At 46.0% G+C, this 21864-nt stretch overlaps 1 protein-coding gene across 8 annotated transcripts in view; it reads left to right on the forward strand.

The window, feature by feature from the left end:
* LOC111079610 (nephrin) overlaps positions 1 to 11631 on the forward strand; it is a 65372-nt gene extending 53741 nt beyond the window's left edge. For 2 of the 8 annotated variants that reach the window (XM_022374857.2, XM_022374858.2), the window contains 9 exons: positions 512 to 726; positions 1058 to 1139; positions 1496 to 1655; positions 1987 to 2123; positions 3722 to 4165; positions 4291 to 4619; positions 5954 to 6103; positions 8119 to 8493; positions 10349 to 11630. In XM_022374857.2, coding sequence (XP_022230549.2) covers positions 512 to 726; positions 1058 to 1139; positions 1496 to 1655; positions 1987 to 2123; positions 3722 to 4165; positions 4291 to 4619; positions 5954 to 6103; positions 8119 to 8493; positions 10349 to 10459 — 2003 coding nt within the window. In that variant the 3' untranslated portion in view covers positions 10460 to 11630. Of the gene's footprint in view, positions 1 to 511; positions 727 to 1057; positions 1140 to 1495; positions 1656 to 1986; positions 2124 to 2589; positions 2752 to 3721; positions 4166 to 4290; positions 4620 to 5953; positions 6254 to 8118; positions 8494 to 10348 lie in introns of all 8 variants that reach the window. The other 6 variants (XM_022374861.2, XM_022374855.2, XM_022374856.2 and 3 more) reach the window with 6 other exon arrangements.
* The last annotated feature ends 10233 nt before the right edge of the window (positions 11632 to 21864 follow it).

The raw sequence follows: 21864 nt of genomic DNA on the forward strand, positions 1-21864 counted from the left end.
CCTGCCTGCCTGTCCCGAGGCAGCGAATTAATTAAAGGTGTCCCCCCCCACACCCACACAAAGTGTTTAATTTGCATAACATCTTAATCAAAGGGAATTACGATTTTTGCGAATGCAATTTGCAACAAACACGTTGCACAATGCAATTAAATCACAGTGCAGAAGAGTCCTATCCTCTCCTGTCCTGTCCTGTCCTGTCCTGTCCTTCTGACTTATCCCTCTATACTTGTATCTTTCTGCCTGTCAGGCAGTACAAATTGCTTCGGATGAATAAAATAAATCAATTAAATGGCAAACAAGTTGTTGCAACAATTCCCACAAGTATTTAATGGCATCATCCCAGAAGCAGAGGCAGCAGCAGCAGCAGCAGCAAAATCAACTTCTGCATCTCTCTCTCTCTCCCTTTTGCTGGCTGTGTGGCTGTGCCTTCAAATGTTTTGCTTTAATTATGCAAATGTCTTGCCAATTCAATTCCAATCTTGCGATTTGCCGTACCCTTTTTGTGTTGCAGTTGCACCTGTCTGCCGCAGCGGCCAGAGGACCACCTACAGCTCCGGGCGGCACGAGACGGTGAAGGTGGCCTGCGAGATCGATGCCAATCCCATGGAGGCCAGCTATGTGTGGAAGTTTAATGCCAGCCAGGGCGAGACCGTCGATATACCCGCCTCCCAGGTGGCCGTCGACAGGGGACGGAGCATCGCCCACTACACGCCCATGACGGAGAATGTAAGTGCAGCATTTCCCCCCACCGCCCATCTTTTAGGGGTCACATAAATCAGCCTGTCCCCTGCCCTTCGCTGGGGGCAGAGAGTGGAGGCGGACACATAATTTTCCAAACGAGTTGCGGTTTTGAATTTTCAATTAAGACTGAAGAGACGAGCGTCGCCAGCGGCCATTGCGGGCCATTGCTGTGTTGCATGTTGCATGCATAAATTAAGCCAACGAAATGCATTGTCACTCAACCGCCACTACGTCTATCCACGTGACCAGCGCCCTGCTACTGGTGCCACTGCTGCTGCCACTGCTCATCCGTATCCTTTCTTCTTTGCTTTTGCAGGACTACGGCACACTGCTGTGTTGGGCCACCAACGAGATTGGCGATCAGAGCGACCCCTGCGTGTACACAATAGTCCCAGCAGGTGAGTGTTGCAATCGTCCCCCTTGGCATGGATAAAAGGGAGTGCCATCCGCAGTGCATTTTGTTTTTGTTATGCCTGAGGGTGAGGATGAGGGTGAGGATGAGGGATGACTCCCTGCTGTGCTTATTTGCCAATGACTTTGGGCACTCCAGTTCAGGATTAGGCGGGAGCTGGTGGCAATATTGATTCCCGAGGCTGCGAGGCTGTGAGGCTGCAGCCTACGCAACTGGGAAGCTAAAATATTCCCGGATTTATGCAATTTGCTCTGCCTGCTGTGTGACCGAAATAATTGTGGGATTTTCTGCTCTGTTATTTCTTGTTGGTGCCATTTTTTGCGTGTGTGGTGGCACTCATAGGCGAACCGGATCCGCTGATAAATTGCACGGTGCTCAATCAGACATCGACGGGCTTCCAAATCGAGTGCATCGAGGGCTTTGACGGTGGCCTGCAGCAGGACTTTATAATGGAGGTTTATGTGAATGGAACGACACGCAATCCCAAATTTTCCAAATCAAAGTGAGTAGAGAAGAAAGGGAAGAAGAAAGGAGAAGGAAGAGCCTGCTAGAGTCATCGAGATGTGCATAGAGAGAGAGAGTGAGAGAAAGACATCGAAAATGGACACAGAGCAATCAGAATCACACGCCGTGTGACTTTTGCATTACAACAAACCCAACGATGCGTGGCATTGGGCAGTGGCACATGTCCATGTACCATTTCCTCCTTTCGAATGTGCATTTCCATGTACTGCTCTGCTCTGCTCTGTTCTGCTCCTTGGCCGCTCATGGCTCTTGGCTCTTGGCTTTTTTGTGGTTTTGTTACCCAACCTAAATATCGATTCGTTTTGCAGCCGACCGTACTTCGAGGTGAGCGGCCTGGTGCCCGGCATGGGCTACAATGTCTTCCTCATCGCCCACAACAGCAAGGGACGGAGCAATGCGACCATTTTGCAGGTCTACACGCTGAAGGATCCCGAGAAGCAGACGGGTGAGTCCTTAGGCAGGTTCCCATACCGTCTCGTCCCGTCCCGTACCGTGCCCACATTTTCCCATTTCCCATGGGGGAAATGGAACCAAAATTGAACCACAACTCGTGTGATGCGGGGCTGTCTCTCTGCGCTCGTTCTGTGTCTTCCGTTTCGTTTTATTTTGGCGAAGAGTCCCGTCCACCCGTTCGTTTGTAATTTTCTGCATGTCCTGAGTCCTGGCTGCTAGCTGCTTGCTGCTGGTTCGTTCTCTGGGTGCTGTTCTGCCTATAAATTAATTGACGCTGGTTTTGCATTTACTGCTCTTTCATTTGTCTTTTAATTTGCTTTAAATTCTCCCACTTCCGCCTTTGAAACTGTTTTTTTTTTTTTGCCTTTTCCTTTACTATTATTTTTCTTACCTTTTCTTTATGTTTTCCCCTCTTGCTTTTCCCTATTTCTGGCTTCCTTCTGTGGCATGCTCTCCAGTTAGAATCACATTTACGAAATTCTATCAGGGTCCCAGGCCCACCACAACCGCCGCAACGGCCACCACCAGCGACTGCATCTGCGATGAGGAGGAGTACCTTGGAGTGGGCAAGGGCAGGGGCATGGTCCACGATGCAGGCACTGACCCGGATCAGGCAGAAGGTAGCGGTGGCACCTATTTTTCAATAATATTCTATTAAATTTATATTGTATGTTTCTCTGTTATTATTATTATTATTATTTGTATTCTTTTGATTTTATTTGGTAGTTTTTTATTGATTTTATTAATTTCTTTTGTGTTTCATTTATTTTTGTTATATTTATTTGAATATATTTTTATGTTTCTGCACTTTGAATATTTTTAAAGATATTTTCTTTAATTTTTGTATATTTTTAGAGCTTTCCCACTGCATGGAATTTGTATAATTTTCACTTGCACACACACACACAGACACATAAATCCGGGGCACAAGCGATTTTATTCTTTCCCTTTCCTTTCCATTTCGCTTCGTTCCACTAGGAGCTCTTTTTCCCTTTTGTTTTTGTTTTTCCTTTTAAAAATGCTTCACATTCCAACACTGGAAGTGCAAAGGACGGCCACAGGGACACAAATTAGCAACCTTAACACTGCTGGGCGGGGACTCACATAGGAGTAGATGCAGGGGGGCAGGCAGGGCACACATGCAGCTCATTAAAGCGGCACTAAATTCGAGGCACGTGCGGCAGGAACTGGCAACAACAAATACATATCTGTATGCGGCAGTAGCCAAAGGAAGCAGAGGAGGGCCACGGACCAAGCATGGCATGTAGTTAGCAGCTCATAAAACAAGGCCAGGGACGGGCAGGGCAGAGACTCAGCAAGACAAGAAAGCAAACACCAACCAACATCAGTGTCCAAAGCCGTAGATACGCTCTCTATATTGGAAGATTATATAGATCTATGGGGTAATTCTGAGCATGGAAATATATAGATCCCCAGAATAAATACAGCTAGAAACCCCCGTCTCTGAGGGGAAAACAAAACACTGTAAAGATTTAAATTTTATGCAAAGAATATCCCCCCGCTCATCCGCCCATCTCTGGATGGTTCTCTCTTTCCCCGTTTTTCGTTTTTCGTCTCATTCCCCCACAGACCTGTCGCTGGCCTATGCACCCGTCATCGAGGACATCCGGCCCTTCCTGGGCATCCTGGCTGGCATTGTGGGCAGCGTGTTCCTGGTGGCCCTCATCATTGTGATTGTGGTGCGAGTGCGCGGCTCCTCGGGACGCGATCGTAATAATTACTCGCATCCGGGCAGCGGAGGCAACGTCGGAGGAGGTGGAGGAGGAGCAGGCGGTGGCACCGGCGTCCCTGGCAGTGGCGGCGGACCTGGTGGCACCAGCGCCAATGGCAACGGCAGCATGGGCCTCCTCGCGAGCAACAACAATGGGAGCCTGGGCATTGGGGCAACACTGGCGCACAATGGCGGGCAATCAGTGCAGGATATGCACCGCATCGGCAGGGACACCTGCCACGTGACGAGCAGCCTGGACAGCATTGACAAGAATCCGGACATCATACCACAAGGTGGGTTGGGTGAGTTCCACAGGTGCCGAGTGCCCCTCTCTCTCTCTCCTCATTCATTCATCCATCCATCCATTGTCCATTGTGTGCAGCCCTCTCTCTAGCCACCACCTCTCTCTCCCTTTCACTTGCAACAGATGGGCACGACGTGGACGATGAGTGGACAACGAAGGGTCACAATCGCGCCTATGCCACGGCGGCCCTTGCCGAACAGAATGCCGTCATAACCTCCAGCACCTATGATCACCTGATGCCCACGTATGCGGTGGTCGACAAGAAGACGGGTGGCCCGCTGCCCGGCCCCGGCCACGGCCCCTATATACAGTATAATACGCTTATTCCCGTTAGCAAAATGGGCGCTTACGCCAATCAACAGCAGCAGCAGCAGCAACAGCAGCATCCACATCCGCACCAGCATCCGCATCAGCATCAGCACCAGCTCCAGGGTGGGCAGCAGCAACAGAAGGTGAGCCACCAGCCCACCCCCCTCCTAAGCCGCTCTTAGTCGGCGGACAAACATTTAACCTTTTAACCCGTACCACACATGTGGCAGAGAGACTCATCTTAATTTATGACCCAACGGACAGCACAGGTGGAACCAGCCCATGCCTCTCCTGCAGGGGCTGGCTTTGGGGTTAAGTGGTTTTTATAGCCAGTTTATTGTTTAAGCCACAATTGATGGGCAGCCACAGGGTTTGCTGATTGAAGTTGCACCCAAACAAAAATAACACCGAAGGAACTTCTAATGGGTATAGCGAAAATGTATGTGTGCCTGCGTCTGTATGTATTTATTCTATATATATGTATATGTATATATTGCGCTCGCTGGAATCTGCTGTCATTTCAATGGCAGAACGCACAGAAGAAGAAACATCTTCAACGAACCTTGAAGAAATGCTCCCTGAAGGTCGCCCCCTGGCAAAGACAACAAAACAACAAAATTCAGAGAAACAGAGAAAGAGCGAAAGAGCGAGGGAGAGGGATAGGGAGCGAGAGAAACAAACTATAATTTGAAAATCATTTAAGTAGAAATTTCTATGCTGTGTGTAATGCCACGCCCACACTTACGCCCAGTGAGAAAGCTACCAAGGAGGAGGAGCAGCAGCAGCAGCAGCAGCAGCAGCCAGCCAGCCACAGCTGCAGCAATATAAATTTTCCATTTGCGAATTTAATAAAAATAAGTTGCAGGCGGACAGCAGTGGAGCAGCCATGGAGCAGCAGTGGAGCAGGACTCCAAAGCAGAAATGGGAACCGGCAGAACCAGAGAAACGCTAAGGAGCCAAAGGATGCGCCCATCCTGTTGTGCCTTGTGTGTGTGTGGCTCTAAGTCTGGAGCTGCTACTGCTGCTGCTGCCTCAAAATGCAATAAGCAGCCAAGTGTTGAGGTTGGACAGGGAAGGGCAAGGAAGGAGCTGAGAATGAGGCAAGGGCCAGCAAGGAGTAAGGGGATGGAGACAGGAGGAACAGTGTTGGTTAGCTGTTGAGGGCAGACACATTACAAACAGGCGCTGCATGTGGGGCGTTGTCTGGGCCGGGAACCGCCCTCAGAGCAACGGAAAAGCACTGGGAAAACCACTGCACAAAAAACTGTAGTAAATATCTCTTAAAGCCAATGCCGCTGACAGTCGCATCAACGGGATAGGATAGGCTAGGATAGAGTAGGATAGGGAAGGATAGAGTAGGATAGGCGGATACCTTACCACACCTGACAATTATCCAAACTGATTGACGTTCCACGAGTAGCAGCAAAACGAGTGTCTGTCTATTTCAATATGATTTTACTCTCGTTCGTTTTTCCAGACTGAACTCAGCTACAGCGATTTGACAGCCCCCATGGTGGGCAGCGCCGTGGGCGTTCAGCGTTTGGCGCCGTACTGCAGCGCCACATTGGGCAGGCCGGGCCGCGGTCAGGCGGAGCTGAAGCGGGCCGAACCGAATATCTACTCGCAGGTAAATGTCATGATGGACGATGAGATTCTGGCCGACCTCCAGGCAGCCACAGCGGCCGGTGGCAGCTATGTGGCCGGCGCTGTGGTGGACAATGTGGGCGGCCGTGGTGGCGCCTCCTCATCCCTCTACCTACAGGGTTATGCCACACGTGTGTAAGGGTATTAATTTTGTTTTTGTTTTTTTGTGTGTTTTTTTTTTATTTATTTTTGTGTGTTATTGTTTCGTTTAATAAACTTCAAGAGCCCCTGGGATTCAAGTGTGTGTGTTTCAGTTTCAGTTTAAGTTTCAGTTCGGTTGCAGCTGCAAGTGTGCAGGTGCAGGTGCAGGTGCAAGGGCTTTTAATTACTTTTCGCACAAAAGAATCATAAGATGAGAGTGAAAAGGGCCCTTCCGAAACCAATTACATGCAAGCCGAGACACACACACAGACACAGACAGATCGAGACAGAGCCAGAGACACTCGTGGCAAATCAATACAACGATACGGCTGACAATAAAAAGGAAGAGAATGAAGAGAATGCCATGCCAACAGCAGCAACAGCAGCAGCAATGGCAGAAATATCTGAAAATTACGCATACGCACGGGCGTATGTCCGTACGTTTTGATATGTCAGAACTTGAGCACTTGAGCACTGAAGAGAGTGCAGAATTCAGAATGCAGCGAATGGATTCTGTTAAAATGCAAAAGCAAAAGCTGTAAATCTGACAGATCTGTCGGATGATGAATGGGCGGCCAGAAGCCACTACTGTTAGAGCCTTAAGGTAGTTGTAGTTGTAGTTGTAGTAGTTCTGTGTGTGTGTGTGTGCCTGACACACACTTTTACTGCTCGGCAAGTGCTGTTTCCATTGTCCGGCTAACATCATATTCTTTGTCCTGTTTTGCTGCTTTGCTGCTTGCCCCACACACCCCACAATTATCGTAATGACTCGAGTTATGGGGACAAGGTTCAATCGGCAGCAGCAGCAGCAGCAGCAGCCGCACATGCTGTTAAGTGGCAAAATTCAGAGAGAGCTCTGCAACTGTGGAACTGTTCGGGGCCAAAGCATTTCCACCTAATGGACATTGTTTGGCTTTATTGTCATTTATTGGAAAGTTGTACACGACATGGGCCAACAGCAGCTACCAACACTCACACTCACACCCATGCCCCCCCCCTCAACAATCCTTTCAGCTGCTGGCCGTTTGTTGATTTCAGTTTTAAGTTTCGGCTCTTTATTTTTAATGGCAATTAGTTTAAATTCGATTAGGTAGTTCCCGTAGTTTTGAGCACAGATCAATTTGTTGTTTAAAGTGTGTGTAACCTGACAACCAGTGAAAATTAACTTGCGGTTTAATGTTTGTCGGGAAATTAGCTAAAGTTTGTGGCAAAATGTGAAATATTCTGTAGCATTTAATGGGATTTTCTTCAAAGTGCATTTAACAGAAATTTGTGTGGGTAAGAAACGAGAATTGCTTTGTATGAGGCTGCTCCTTCCATTTAATGATCAAATCCAGACCCAAAACATAACTTAATCAGCCCAAATCCAGTAGAACACAGTTCAAATATTGCCAGATTTATAGTGCCTTCCCCGTCGCACGTAAACGTGTCGACAATTAATGGCCTCAGTCGATTCTGTCTTAAGTGTTTGCCAATTTGGTCAACATCTTGGTCTGCTTGTAGTAGTTCGTAGCGTAGTTTATAAATTTAATTTCATTGAAAGCTCTCGTCAAAATCGTTGTGGGCGGTACACAAATCTTGAGTTTGGGGGCAGATACTACCACGAACCAGTGGGCCAGTGATTGTGGCATGGCGGGCACAGCGTAGAGGGGCGACAGCAGTGTTGATGCGCTGGCTACAATATTGTTTATGCCACCTCCTAGCATGAGGACGCCGCTTCTCATTTCACCACGTGACTAACCCTACAGCCATGTGTACAATATGAATCATCACATGACTAAAACTTCATTATCACTCTCTCTCTCTCTCTCTCTCTCACACACACACACACACACTCACAAACACACACACACATAGATCGATCTGGCACACCATCCCATGCCCATGTACTCCACCAGCCCGATGTTCGCCACGAACAGCACCATCACCGGAGTCACCATGTCACATCCATCACAATTGGCCACCTTCTCGCCGACGCCACCGCCGCCCATCTTCACCCACAGCGTGATGACCGCCACCGGTGAGGGTGGACTCCTACAGCCGGTGACCTGCATGGGTCTTGTGGCAGCCACATCTTCGGCAGCAGCAGCAGCATCGGGACAACAACAACAACAACAGCAGCAGCAGCATCACCAGCAGCAGCAGCAGCACCATCACCAGACAACGGCCAATGGCGGAAACGGAAGCATTGTCGGCGTCAATGTGGGCATGAGCCTTTATGGCAGCGATGTGGTAAGTGGCAGTTTGATGTACATACTCTCCCTCCTCTACTCTCGGAAGCTTCTGTCCAGGACTCGACTCGACTCACCCCGGGGGGTTGTGCTGCTGCTCCCCGACTGCTGGCTGCCCCTTGATGATAGCGGCACTCCCTGTTAATGTCCAAAACGTTGAAAGCATCAATATGCAAAGTGGATTTTCGGTGGCAAGGATTTGAAGCCAGCAAGCAGGAAAGCAGGAAAACATTTATCTTTGGCCCGATTTTGTTTTCGCTTTTTCGCCTTATAAATGGGGCAGCCGCTGGGGCAGAAAATGGCTTTTTGCGGTTCGCCTGATGATAAAAACCTGTCGAATAGGAAGGGGGGGGTGGGTACAGGGGTGGTATAGTAAAGGGTATTCGTAGTCCCTCTTAGATTACTTTCATTTGAACCCCTCCCTCACCACAACAACCGACAATACCCAAAAAGTTCCATACAACTGCACTTTGTCTACCGTTATAGTATCTGCCATTTCAATCGATTGGCCATTGAAAATCTACTGCCACTCGAGAGAGAGAGAGAGCATCGGCAGGCTGCGACGGCGGCCCATCGATCAACAGATGACTCAAATTCCAGGACTCATCCGCTCATCCCTGACAATGCAATTTTCTGGCAATCCATAACCCTTGATCCCCTTTTGCACAGACAACTTGAAACTCTGACCGACAAAAAAAAGCGACGAAAAATTCATTCATTTGGGGTTCAGTTCAGAGTGCGGTAAATGACCTCGGAATGTGCCACACAAATGACAGCTGCAGGACAAAAAAAACAAAAAAAAAAAAGAAAAATAACAATAACAAAAAAAAAAACTCGTTGGCTCTCTCTGCTTCTCAGGCTCTCGCTCTCTCTCGCTCTCTCTCTGTCTCTTCACGCGTTTTGCCTCTCTCATTCCCATTGTCGCTGTCGCTGTCAGTCGCGCTTTATAAATATCCCATTATGTGTACTCCAGGCCTAGCGCAATGCGTTTCCAACTGCTCCTTGTTCTCATCCTGGTTGGCATTGCATTACCCTCGGTCGCAATGAGCTGTAGACTCGACACTGAGATACCTGGTACACTGCGTATGGCAACCCAGTCACAGCGGCAGAGAAGCGTTGCGCAAACACTTTCTTCTCCTGCCTGGAATACCCTCTCTCTGCACAGGGCACTATAAAACTGTACGCGTTTTTTGTTTTGTTTTGTTTTCAACAAAAATTCCATGCCAAAAGGACACTGCGGTGTGGCAACTTTTGACTCTAATGATTGCAATTATTATGACCCGAATAACAGGGCCAAAAGCACAACCAAAATGAACAGCAGAGGCAGCGGCAAAGGCAAAGCAAAACAAAAACCCCAAACGTATCCAAACGAGTCTCCAATGTTTTATTTCACTTTTTTTCCACTTTTTGTCCCCACGGGTTTTCTCCTTGGCCCCCGCTGCCCATTTCTTGAGCTTTTCGGCTGCCATCCCAAGGGGCAGGACATGCTGTTGACGCTGTTGGCCCGCGGCGCTGGCTGTGTTTTAGCCATTTGCTTTTTTTTCTTTCGTTTTTTGTTTTGACTTCTTTGATTACACTCAAAAAACAACAACGAAAAATGGCATATAATTTGGATCTATCTTACGGCCTCTGGCCTGGCCTGGCCATTTCTCTCAGTGTATGCTCGAATAATGTGCGCCTCGTTAATTTCTGAAGGAGACGCGCTCCTAAGTGTTTCATTTGTGATGTTTATGCCAGCCCCCCAGCCCCTAGACACTTGTGTGTCATCTTTCTGTCTCTTGCTGTCTGTCTGTGGCTTTGTCCTGCAAGGAATGCTGTGATATAATCGTTTAAGCATCCACTTTCATGTCTTTCAGGGCAAGCCGCAGCTGCTGAAGACCGTGCCCGAGGAGATGCACCATCAGCTGAACGGGGAGGATGTCCTGATCGCCCAGGATCGTAATCATGGCACTGGGACACGCTTCTGACGCTAAGCATTGCCAAGTGGAGGCAGTGGCAGTGGAGCAGCTGATCAAAGAGGCTGCCAGTAAAGATCTGCACAGGATAACCGACAGGATCTTCGGAAGAATCAGCCAATCAAAAGTAAAAGTAAAGCCCGCAGGAAAAGTCGGGCAATGGGGGAATAATTGGTAAACAAATTGACTATAAGTTGTATGTGATGGAGGAAGGATTCTAAGGATGGTTTTTAAAAGAGTCCTGGGCACTGGATGGCATGCCCAACGGAAGGACGGAACCTAGAACCTAGTTAGGGCACTTTTTAAGCGGCACAGTAGAAGGATTGTGGGGCAAGGCAAAAGGAGGAGAGCTGAAACCTGTAAAAATATAACAATAAATAAATTTTTGCATAAAACGGAAAACGGAAGCCAGAACGGGGTGTGGCAACGCCCCCTACTTAGTCGTTTAAGCTGTCGTGTAAATTATGGAATACAATTAACATTAATAGCTCCTAATTATGGCTAAAAAACAAAATTAATAAACATTTTGCAGCAGACACTGCACTGCATTTTGCTGCACTGCAGCAGAATAAAACTGAATTGTTAATATATTTTTAAAGAAAAGCAAAAGAAAAGACAGAGAGAAGAGCAGCTTAAAGCGGCAGGAAAATGTGTGTGTTGGGGGAAAATCCTTTAGCCAAGTAAATCAATTCGTGAATGTTGTTAGCTTTTTGGTTCGTACTCCCAGAGATCGCCCCCAGATACATCCACATTAACCCACATTAAACTCTTCAGCTTGTAACTAAGGCCTAAGATAACTTAACATAAAAGACAGATAAATCAAATCAAATCCAATCCAGGTAGATCTAAGACCCTACGCCCCCCCATCTAGATTAGGTCAAATTGTAATTAAACGAATCGTCAAAAAGAATTTAAAGGAAATCTAGTGTTAAGGCAGCCTCCCAAGGGAGCAGCAAATTCCAGTTTGCATTTTATACGTAAAGAAAATGGACAAAAAAGCAGAAAAAAAGATCGAACTCTAGCTTAAGCCACTAATACTAGTACTAAATACCAAAATGGAGGAAATAAAAATAGCATACATTTAAAATTAAACAATAAAATGGATAACAGAAAAATAAAATAATTCAAATGCCAAGCAGCTGCATGTAAAATATTTAAAACTGAGAAATGTAATAAGTTTTAGGCTAAAGTTAATAACAATTAAAACCTAATAAAATGTATGAAATGAAATTAAACTTTAGAGTTGGGTTTTGGGGGGTAATTATTCGATTATTTCAGGAACAGCAAACCCTAGGCATATCGATGGGAACAGTGGCCATGGCTGCAGTTACCGACAGTCAAGTATTTTGCTATGAAAAGTGTTTTTTGTTTCCACTTAAACCAGCTCGGAGAAGCAGGATCTCCACTGGTTCTTCTGCAAAGTTCAATGACCTCAAAAACAGAACGAGGGGCCGCTACATTTCACCTTTTTGGGCCAGCATGCGCGCCAACATGCCTTCTGGCAGCAGGATGGGGAACAAACATTTGCTGGGACACACCAAACAATCAAATGTTGCACACTGATGTTCACAAACATGACTCCGGGGCAGGGAAGCTGTAGCTGGCACAAGGAGGAAGGGAGCAACTGTAACAGGAGCCAGAAATGGAGCATAAGGGGGCAGGGCGCAGAGGGCTAGGGGTGGAGACTGGCAGTTGTTGCCGTGTAGCGCAGCAATCGGGTAAATATTGACAGGCCGCGTAAGCAAACACACGGAAACGGAAGTCAAGCTGAGCGACATGACCGCAAAGGAACAACAAAAGTACAAGCCGCATCGAGAACATTCGGGACAGCGAGAACATCCCGGACAGCGAGCGATATCCACTAACCAGGGCACCGAACATGGCACCGCCGATACATCGTTCAAAAACTCTGTCACAGAGGCAGAGAGATACAGAGAGTAAGAGAGAGAGAGAGAGAGAGAGAGATGCGGTATGGCATGTAAATTTTGTATGCGAAAGCACTTAACACCATTTTCGCTCAAGCAATGCAAACAGGAAGAGCAGCACAAATGAGGTGCCTACAGGTGCGGTGGGGGGTACCCACCTTGGAGTCACAGATCATAGTCCTGCGAGTAGTATCAGCATTTATGAAAGGCCTCCCCGCTTACCCTTCCCCACTCACAACCAAAGGAAATTATGCAAATTTTGACCGCTCGCCGCGTCGATGACTTGTACATTTTGGGGTCAGCTTCAAGGGAGGAAGGGGGGGTTCCTGTTTAGATTTCCATTCCAGATATGCTACCACATGTATACCTATGTTTACCTATGTGTGTGTGTGTGTGTGTGTGTGCCACAAATATTTGCCACACGATGAGGCTCTCCCGCCCCGAAGGCGCTGGCGAGTGTCAGGCCACAAAACCAGACTCACACCACACACAAGGAGTGGGCGTCGTGCGGCAGGCATAGAGTGGCAAAGTGGCAAATTTACCCACCAAATTGAAATCGATTAATCAAAATACACCACATAAATTATAAATTAAAAGCCTGTTTATGCTCCTGGAGAGACAGAGACAGTCCTGTCCTGTTCCAGTCGCCAGCCGCCAGTCTCCAGTCTCCAGTCCGCATCTGTGTGCTGTGTGCCCCATCAATCAGGCGGCACCGTACAGTACAGCAATTAAGCGGCATAAAAGTCACACCGGAAATGGAAATGAAAATGAAATTGTAAATGCCAGCAGCCGGCGCCATTGTGTGTGGGTTGCTGATGACATAAAAATGCCATTCAATTGCAATTCTAAATCGTAAATAAATATTCAATATTCAATTGAAATGTATAAAAAATAGTAAGGGGGGATCCCGCCGAATGAATGGCGGGGACCACATTCAACAGAAAATATATGGTAGGCTTTATGGTAGTATCAATACCCCCATCAATCGCAAGAGACAAGTACACACAATGAACAATATTTCAGTTTTAAAAATATCAGAAAATGTTCACCTGGCTATGCTCGATTTTTCCACAGTTTCTACACATTCCATTTACACGGCTAATACTTCCACAGTTTCTATTCAACAGCAAATAAAATTGGAGTTTCGAATCGAAGCACAATCAATATCCTGCTGCCTCAATTGTAGTTTATTTTCCCCAAAAAAATGTGCTCTCTCCCCGGGCAGCAATAAATGATGGATCGATGATGAAAAGTTCATGTATTTATGCAACATTTGGTTTTAATTGATTGTCGGGAATGACAAACGAGTTTCAACAACCCCCCAACCACCCCACCAAACAACGACAATTCGCTTGATTTATGCCCGCGGGAAGCTAATAAAACTTTGTTGGCTGCCACTGTGCCACCACTGTGCCAGGGAATACAACAAAAATGGCATGCAATTAATGGAAATTCTTTTGCTTGTGCCGTTTGCTCTCTTAAGCCGCTATTAATGCACAGCCACTCGTCTGTCTGTCTGTCTGTCTGTCAGCAGCGTGCGGCTGCATTGCAGTTTGTCTGATTTATAAGCCAACACTTACAGCAGTAAAGAGCGGGGGGAGCGGGGGGAACAGCGAGAGCCGTCTGAACCGCTGAAACATTTTCTTACCACTGATTTATTTACATTTAAGCAATTTCGTCGCCATCGTTGTGAAGTTTTCGCAGACGGAAACGTGCAGCATTGCAACCGGAAATTGGCAACAAAAAGGAGACAGAGAGAGAGAGCGAGAGAGAGATGGAGCCCTGGAACCCTGGCACGGCCTCCATTGCTCTCTCATTCGCTGAAGGCAGGGGATGAATGGGTTTTTGGGGTTCCAGAGTCCAGAGTCCAGAGAAGATTAATGTCGGCGCTTTTATTGTTTGGTCGGTCAGCCGTTCCCTCTTAGCCCCCCACTGACCCTTTGAGGGAACAGTTTCTGAAATTTATATCGTAAATAAAAGTGACAATGAAAATAAAGAAAATTTTTACTGTAAAGAGGTTGTTGCGGACAGATGTAAATAAAAAAAAAAAATCTATATGAAAATCCATATGAAAAGTAAACATAACTTTTGAGCAAGTGAATTGGAAAAGGGGAGCGTGGAGACAGGAGTTTAACCTGAAAGAACCTTCATTTAGGGGGGGGGGCTTGGAAGATGTTTCTGAATGAAAAGAAACTGAAGTCCAAGCGAAAAATTAGCTCCTTTTTATATATTTTATTTATTTTACATATTATAATATGTATATTATATATTTTATTTATTTTATATATTTTATTTATATTATATATTTTATATATTTTGTACATTCCCCTTAAAGTATTCGAAAAGTATTTCAATATCAAACATTAAATGTTTATTCAATCAATTATATTTATCTGTATTTTTGTGACGAACTTTTATGTACCTCGTGGATAGCGTACAAATTTCCGCAAATTTCCGCAAATTTCGCCACAAAATAAAACACTGAATACGCATTCGCATTTCGCATTCAACTCTGGCCACACCGCACTGTAATGTGAAACAAATCTACGCAAATTTCTGGGCAAACAACACGGTGACACATGGCTGAATGGGCGGCGAGTGGAAGGCGGGGGGAGCAGGATGTGGGGACACATTTGAAAAGGTTAAATAAATTGCTGGATCCAAACATATGCCTAAAGGCCATAAATATTTGGGATGCCAAAGCAAACAGAGAGAGAAAAAGGGTTAAACGGAGATAAAGAGAGAGAGAGAGAGAGAGAGAGAGAGAGGGGGTAACAAATGCGTGTATCCATTTACATAGAAAGTACCTGGCGGCGCATATTTCCTGCCACCCTGCCACACAGCCACACGCACCGTTTCCGCATCTGGTTAATATGGCGGCGTCAAAACAACATTATGTAAAGTCGAGGCGTGGTCGTGGGGGCGTTGCTAACCGACCGACAACCGACAACCGGAAGTATATATAAAATTCTCCACAAATACACCCAAAAATACTAACACAGAGAGAAAGAGAGAGAGGCAGAGTGGATACTCAGTGAAGCACAGTGCGTATACGCAATAAACATAAAAATTTTGAAAAGCATCGCTGCCAGTGATTTCCCTTTTGGGGGGCCTGGCCTGGCCTGGCCTGGGGGCCATACACCTACATGAATACCTTGCTTTATGCCCCCAGAGGTTGCAAATTATTTTTTTAGTACTTTATTCAATGCGCATTAGGCGCACAGCTCACAGCACTCCTGCTGCTCCTGCTGCTGCTCCTTTTCTCTCTTTCAGTTGTAAATTCAGTAAAAAAAAAGGTGCGTGAACGCTTGAGCCCTCAACACACTTTGCGGCAAGCGAACTACCAACTAATGTGGCCACTTCTCTTACGCCAGAGATACTTAATTTGCATATGCTTTACATTTGTTTATGGCCTAGTGGCGTGTTCCCAGCCATTCAGGTGTGTTGTGTGTTTAACGATTATGGATAGTTTATGGCTTAGCTCATTCATTCATCAGCCCAAACAGTTGCACGATGAAGTGTTAAGGCTATGAATGGGGGAGCAGCTGTTTTTGCATGGAATACTTAAACATTTCCAACGAATTTCAACCATTTCCTCGCAGCTCGAGAGTTTACTTCTCTTCCTTATTTAAAACCAATTAGCTCTATTTGTTTCTATCATTTATTTGCACATATATTCCACGCTTATTTGCCTACCTTTCTGGCTTCTATTTCTGTCAAATATATGTATGAGTACTGTGCAAACTAATTATAATTTTGAATGAACGAATGAAATGTCCGCGGAAATTGAGCCACTTACTCGTTTCGCGAGGGTCCCAACCGCAGCAGCAGCTCTGGCTGACTGGCATTGTCCCTGTCAATTGACCAGAATCAAGTGGCTTAATAATGCATTTTCTGTATTCATTATGCTGATTGAATGTTTTGTTCTCCGTCCGTAGTCCTTACAACCCCCTGGCCGCCCACACCGTTTTCCACCTTTATCACCCGACCAATTAAATATTGTAAATATCATGGAGAATTGCCAGCTATACGAGTATCATGTATTTTGTGCAAATTTTGATTGCAAACTAATAAACATAAAATGTATGGATTTTTATTGAATTTCTGCCTGGCGCGTTTCTGGCGCAGTTTGCGCACGTTCGTAATTTGGTTTATTAAATGGACTTAATAGATAATTAATAAATGGCGCATCATTTAAATGAAATGGCCGTGGGGTGTAGAGGGGAGGGGAGGGGCGACAGTATGTAAATGACAGAATCGTATAGCTCTTTTGACACTGCATTGGAAATGCGGTGAATCGAAATGATTCCATTGACATTTATAAGCCATGCATTTGTATGCATTTTTCAGTTTTAATTCATATTTAATTATTTGTTACATACGATGCGATTGCAGACCTTTAAAGGGTGTGCAGAAACCAACCCGCATCCCCGTCACATTTTTCGGACCAACATTTATGCATAATTTTTCAGTGAAGCAGCAGGGAGGAAAAGTCTTTAAATTACAAAAAGAGAAACAACAAGGAGGAGAGCTCAAGTCTATAATTACTGGGTAGGAAAATGTTTTTGCAATTATGAGACATTTGCATGAATAAACCTTCTGCTTTCGGCTTCTGCTTCTTCCTTCTTCCTGCTGGGCGGTGGGGTATGAGGCAGCGGAGGCAATTATAAAGGCGTGGCAAATTATATAGGGCCCGGCAAAAAGTTTCCTCACATTCCCAGAGCCATCTCTAATTGGTTTTTGATTTCGTCTCCTTCGTCTCTGTCTCTGCGTCGGGGATGATGGAGCGAAGAATTTCCTATAAAAATTTTGTTTTCTTGAAGAGTAAATTGCTTCGAGTTGGAGCTGAAGCTGAAGCTGAAGCCGAAGCCGAAGCCGGAGCCAGAGCCCTGCTGCCTGGCACATGCCTACAATTTTGATTCAAAGTTTCTTTGGCAAATAACAAAATTAACCCTCAAGTGTCTGCATGGGAAGACCAGTGTATGTGTGTGTGTGTGTGTGTGCAGTCAAGTGTTAAGTTCACTACACACTCTCCTCTGGACTCTTCTCCTCCTTTCTGACTCCTTTTGTAAAGTTGACTACGCTAATATGTCACTTTGTCGTGGCAAAAGTTAACTTTGGCTCTCACCTAACCTTGCATCATGCCACACTTCACACCGCTCTCTACTCTACACTTTTGTGCACTCCACTATCCACTCTATCCACTTGTGCACTTCTCTACACATCTCTCCACTCTGGCATCCTCATATTTAGCCTGTAGTTTGGGGGGGGGACAGCAAGGCGGGGTCTTGCACTCAACTGAGTTTTTAGCTTCACTTCCTCATGCCTCATGCCTCATATATGCTGCATGCTGCATGGTGCATGTGTGAAACCAAAAACCAAGTACAGTCCTGCCACAAGCTTGAAAGGGCGACTGGAACCGAAAACCGAAACTGCGGTTTCTTCTCTCCCTCTCTCTCTCTCTCTCTCTGCCACTGGGCGGCAACGCTATCTCTCTCCGACACGATTCGGCATTAAATTTGCAGTAACACAAATTGTCGCTTACGTTGAGGCAAAGACAAGGTCTGGTCTGGTCTGGTCTGAAGCTGGTCCTGGATCTGGTGCGCCAGCTCAAAGACAACAAATATATTGAATTGCAACGAGATGAGATGAGGCGCTGCTGTCATGAGGGCATGAGATGCAGATTCAGATACAGCAGAGGAGCCAGAGGCAATGCTACACTTCACCTACACCCCATTACACAGACCATAAGATAATGAGGCAATAAACTTAATATCCGAGCATAGAATAGAATATTGCAAACGTTGCATAGATTCAGTTTCCGTTGCTGAAGTCAATCCATAATCACACAGCAAAGGCCATTCCCCACCACCCTTTAATCCTTATATCTTAGCACTAATGAGCACATCCGAATATGCACAAATATCAATTGCATTTTGAAGAGCCAAACAAACCAGCCATACGGCATACACTGAGAGAAACGCACAGAGACATATACATATCGGAGATTACTTTTAAAAAGGCAAACAAATCTTTCAAAGGCTTTACCACTGGTTTACTCTCTTATTATACAATATAAGAAATCCCTTGTATGGTGAAAGTTTCATGTTCTATGATCTCTCCCCAAAAGCTAGACAACTACTTTGGGATTAATTCTGGCAATGTCTTTTTTCTGGCTCAGTGCTGATCTCAACCAGCATACCATTATATTTTAAGATCTATCCACATATACCCTGAATATCTATCAGCTATCTGTCTCTCTCTCTCTCTCTCTCTCTCTGTCGGGGCAATGTGGCAAATCAACTCTACAGCTACAGTTCAAGCGCCAACACCCAGGGCTCTCTCGGAAAATCACTTTGCAAGCCTTTAAAATGCAGCCAGCGGTTTGTTTATTTATTTAGCTTTACTTTTTCGACACACAAACAAACAAACACACACACACACACACTCACAAGAGAGAGAGAGTGGGAGGACGCTACAGCCATTTCTGGCACCTTTTTGATTATAATTTACGACTAAATGTTGTTGTTGTTGTTGTTGTTGCTGTTGCTTTTGTTTTTTTTTGCTGGTTTTCTGCAAACTTTTACCTGGGCAAAGCTCTGGCGACTGCTGGAATGGGAGTTACTTCTTCATATTGCAAACACATTTTCCACTGCCAAAAGGTTTCCACAAGGATATGTTCGTGTGTTTGTTGGGCGGGGAGCGGGTAGCGGGGAGTGTGTGGCTGGGGTGGCAAAAGTAACTTTTAAAAGGCAAGCAAAAAGTTGCCACCTTCTGGCTGGCTTCTTGTTGTTTTACTTTTTGTTGCAGCCGCAGGTATACCGCACTTGCCACCTGTCCCCTGTCCCCTGTCCTTCTGTCGCCCTCTCTGTAATCTCTGGAAATCTCTCCCTCTCTCTCTCTTTCTGTCTCTCAATTTTGCTACATTTTATTAGAATTTAAAATACATGCAGCAGCAGCAACAGCAGCAGCAACAGCTTCAGAGGTTTTATCTACATATTTTCGGAGTTTCTGCGAAGGGAATGCTGCCGCCTTAAATCTGCTGTTGCACGATGCATTTTTCATACGATGCACTATACTTCCAATGCTTGGAAAATGCCTTCTTCTATTTTCATTTACCCAAAAAAAGCGTCGGTGTAAAACGTTTCGTGTGGCAGCAGCCGCAGCAACAGCAACAGCAGCAGCCGGGCATAATTTCTGCTCATTAAGCGTAAATGCAATGCTGACCCACATAGGCAATTGACTGCACTTGCAAGTAGCCTTGCATCCAGAAGGAGGAGCACCACTCCTGAAGCTTCTGCCACTCCTGCCACAGCCTCGTAGCTTCCAGCTACTGCTCCTCGTTCTCGTTCTCGTTCTCACTCATCGTACTGCCTGGCTGGGCAAACGGATTCACGCTGGAATAAATGCCTTTTACTGTTTTGGTATGCAAACTTTTTCGCACTCAAATTGCAGTGGCAGGAGTAGCAGCAGCAGCAGCAGCAGCAGCAGTGGCAGTGGCAGCAACAACCAGAACGAAAACTGCAACTTTCACACGACGCTCCGCACTGCTCCTCTCCACTCTCCTCACTCCACACTCCGTCTCCTGCCCTTTTGCCTGGTTGCACATTTGAATGCCTCAAATTGTTTGCTGTTTTGTTGCCTCGGTTGCAAGCATTGTTTGAGGGCTGAAGGACGAAAAAAGTAAGCTACAATTCTCTCGCTAGCTAGCCTCTCTCTCTCCCTCTCTCTCTCTATATCCCTCTCCCTCTCTCTCTCTCTCTCTTCCCTTTTCATTCAATGTCTCTATGTTTTCTTCTATTTTCTATTTTTTATACCCTTTCACAGGGTACAGGTATACTTGGGGGATACTATGATGGAAACCAGTTGGAAATCTTCAATTAAATCTCCTCAATCGATTGAATTTTTATTTAAATTATTTGCCAAGAATTTGCCATTATTTCAGGGTATTTCCCGCTTCGGTTCGCCTTTTTTTTTTTTTTTGGTTTCTGTTGGATATTTTCTGGCTACATTTTTGTCACAGGAAGAGGAGATGCCGTTGCAGCCGCTGCCCTCTAGCGCCCCTCCTTGACTCGAATGAATTGCAATGAAATTTTGAGGCTCGCCTTTTCCTCAATGGCTATGGCTATGGCAACGACTATAGCGGCAGGGGGACGGGTGTTTTGGAGGCATAAGAGTTGTTTTGGCTGCCACCCAGCCTGCCAGCCTGCCATCCTGCCATCCTGCCTGCCTTCTATTCTGCCATCCTGCTGCCAGGCATCCAGGCAGTCAGTCAGTCGTCAGAGGGTAACTTTTGTTGCGGCCTGGCGCCAGGCCAAAACGGATGTTTGGTGTTTGGAATCGAGCTGCTAGAGACGACTCCCATCCCATACCGTCCAGTGTCCCGAGTCCTGTGTCCTGTGTCGCATCTGTTGTGAGGGAATGCTGCCTGGCATATGGCTACAGAGCTACAGAGCGACAGAACGACCGGCAGATGTAATGAATTTTGAGGTCATTCTCTGCTAATTTCCCAAGGAACAAGGAGCAGCGGAAGGAACACAACAGAAACGGCCACCCCTCCCAACACCCAACTGCCACTCTTTTTGCACTCTTTCGTTAAAGTTATTAACATGACTTTATTAACACTCAATTTGCGGTCTGGGGAGGGTACACAACGCAAAGGAGTATCTGCAACATTTCCATTTCCATTTCATTTTATTTGCTTGCAAAACGGCGGAAAAATGCACACCATTTCCACTCCGACACTACCACACTCCACACACACACAAACAATCGGTCGATCGGTCGGTTGGTCGGTCGGTCGGGGCAGGGAAGCAAAAAACAATTTAAAATACGCCAAGAAGAGCAAAGGAAAAGCCACACGAAAATAGTGCAAAATTGTGGAAAATTATAGACATGCCGGCATTTGTTTAAATACAAACACGCAGAGCAATACCAGCAGCAGGATTCCCCAGGAATATGCCACAGAAAATTGGCCACCAAACACCGCTGGAAAACCCCGTCGACCTCAGACGTCCTTCGTGTGTTGGGTAGTGTGGGTGAATCGCAGGGGTTGTCGGGGCTGTTGGTTGCATGCGGCTACTGTGTTGCTGTGTTGCTGTTGCATGCTGCTATTTTTCCAGATTTTAACGCCAGTCAGATTGCGGCCATGGCCATCGACAATGTCTTGTTTGTTTGCCAGTTTGCTTGTCGGTTAAATGGCGGAGACTCTCATTTCATTTTGAGCGGCCATAGCAATAGTTTTCCCAGGAAAAGAACGCAAGCATCATTAGGGTTTTCCAGCCATCGATATTTCCGATATTTGATATGCAGTAAAAACAAAATAAAAGAAAGGAAAATGCATTTCCATTTGAATGGCAGGAGGAATGGGAAAGGGAGTCGTGTTGCTGTGTTGCTTTTGTGCATTCCGTTAGGAAATTTTAAATAATTATAATTATCTTGTCAACCCTCCCACGCCCTCCCCATCCGAAAGTACTTTTTCCTTTATATTTT

Source organism: Drosophila obscura, unplaced genomic scaffold (genome assembly GCF_018151105.1).
Source record: "Drosophila obscura isolate BZ-5 IFL unplaced genomic scaffold, ASM1815110v1 contig_17, whole genome shotgun sequence".
In the NCBI taxonomy this organism is placed as follows: Eukaryota; Metazoa; Arthropoda; class Insecta; order Diptera; family Drosophilidae; genus Drosophila; species Drosophila obscura.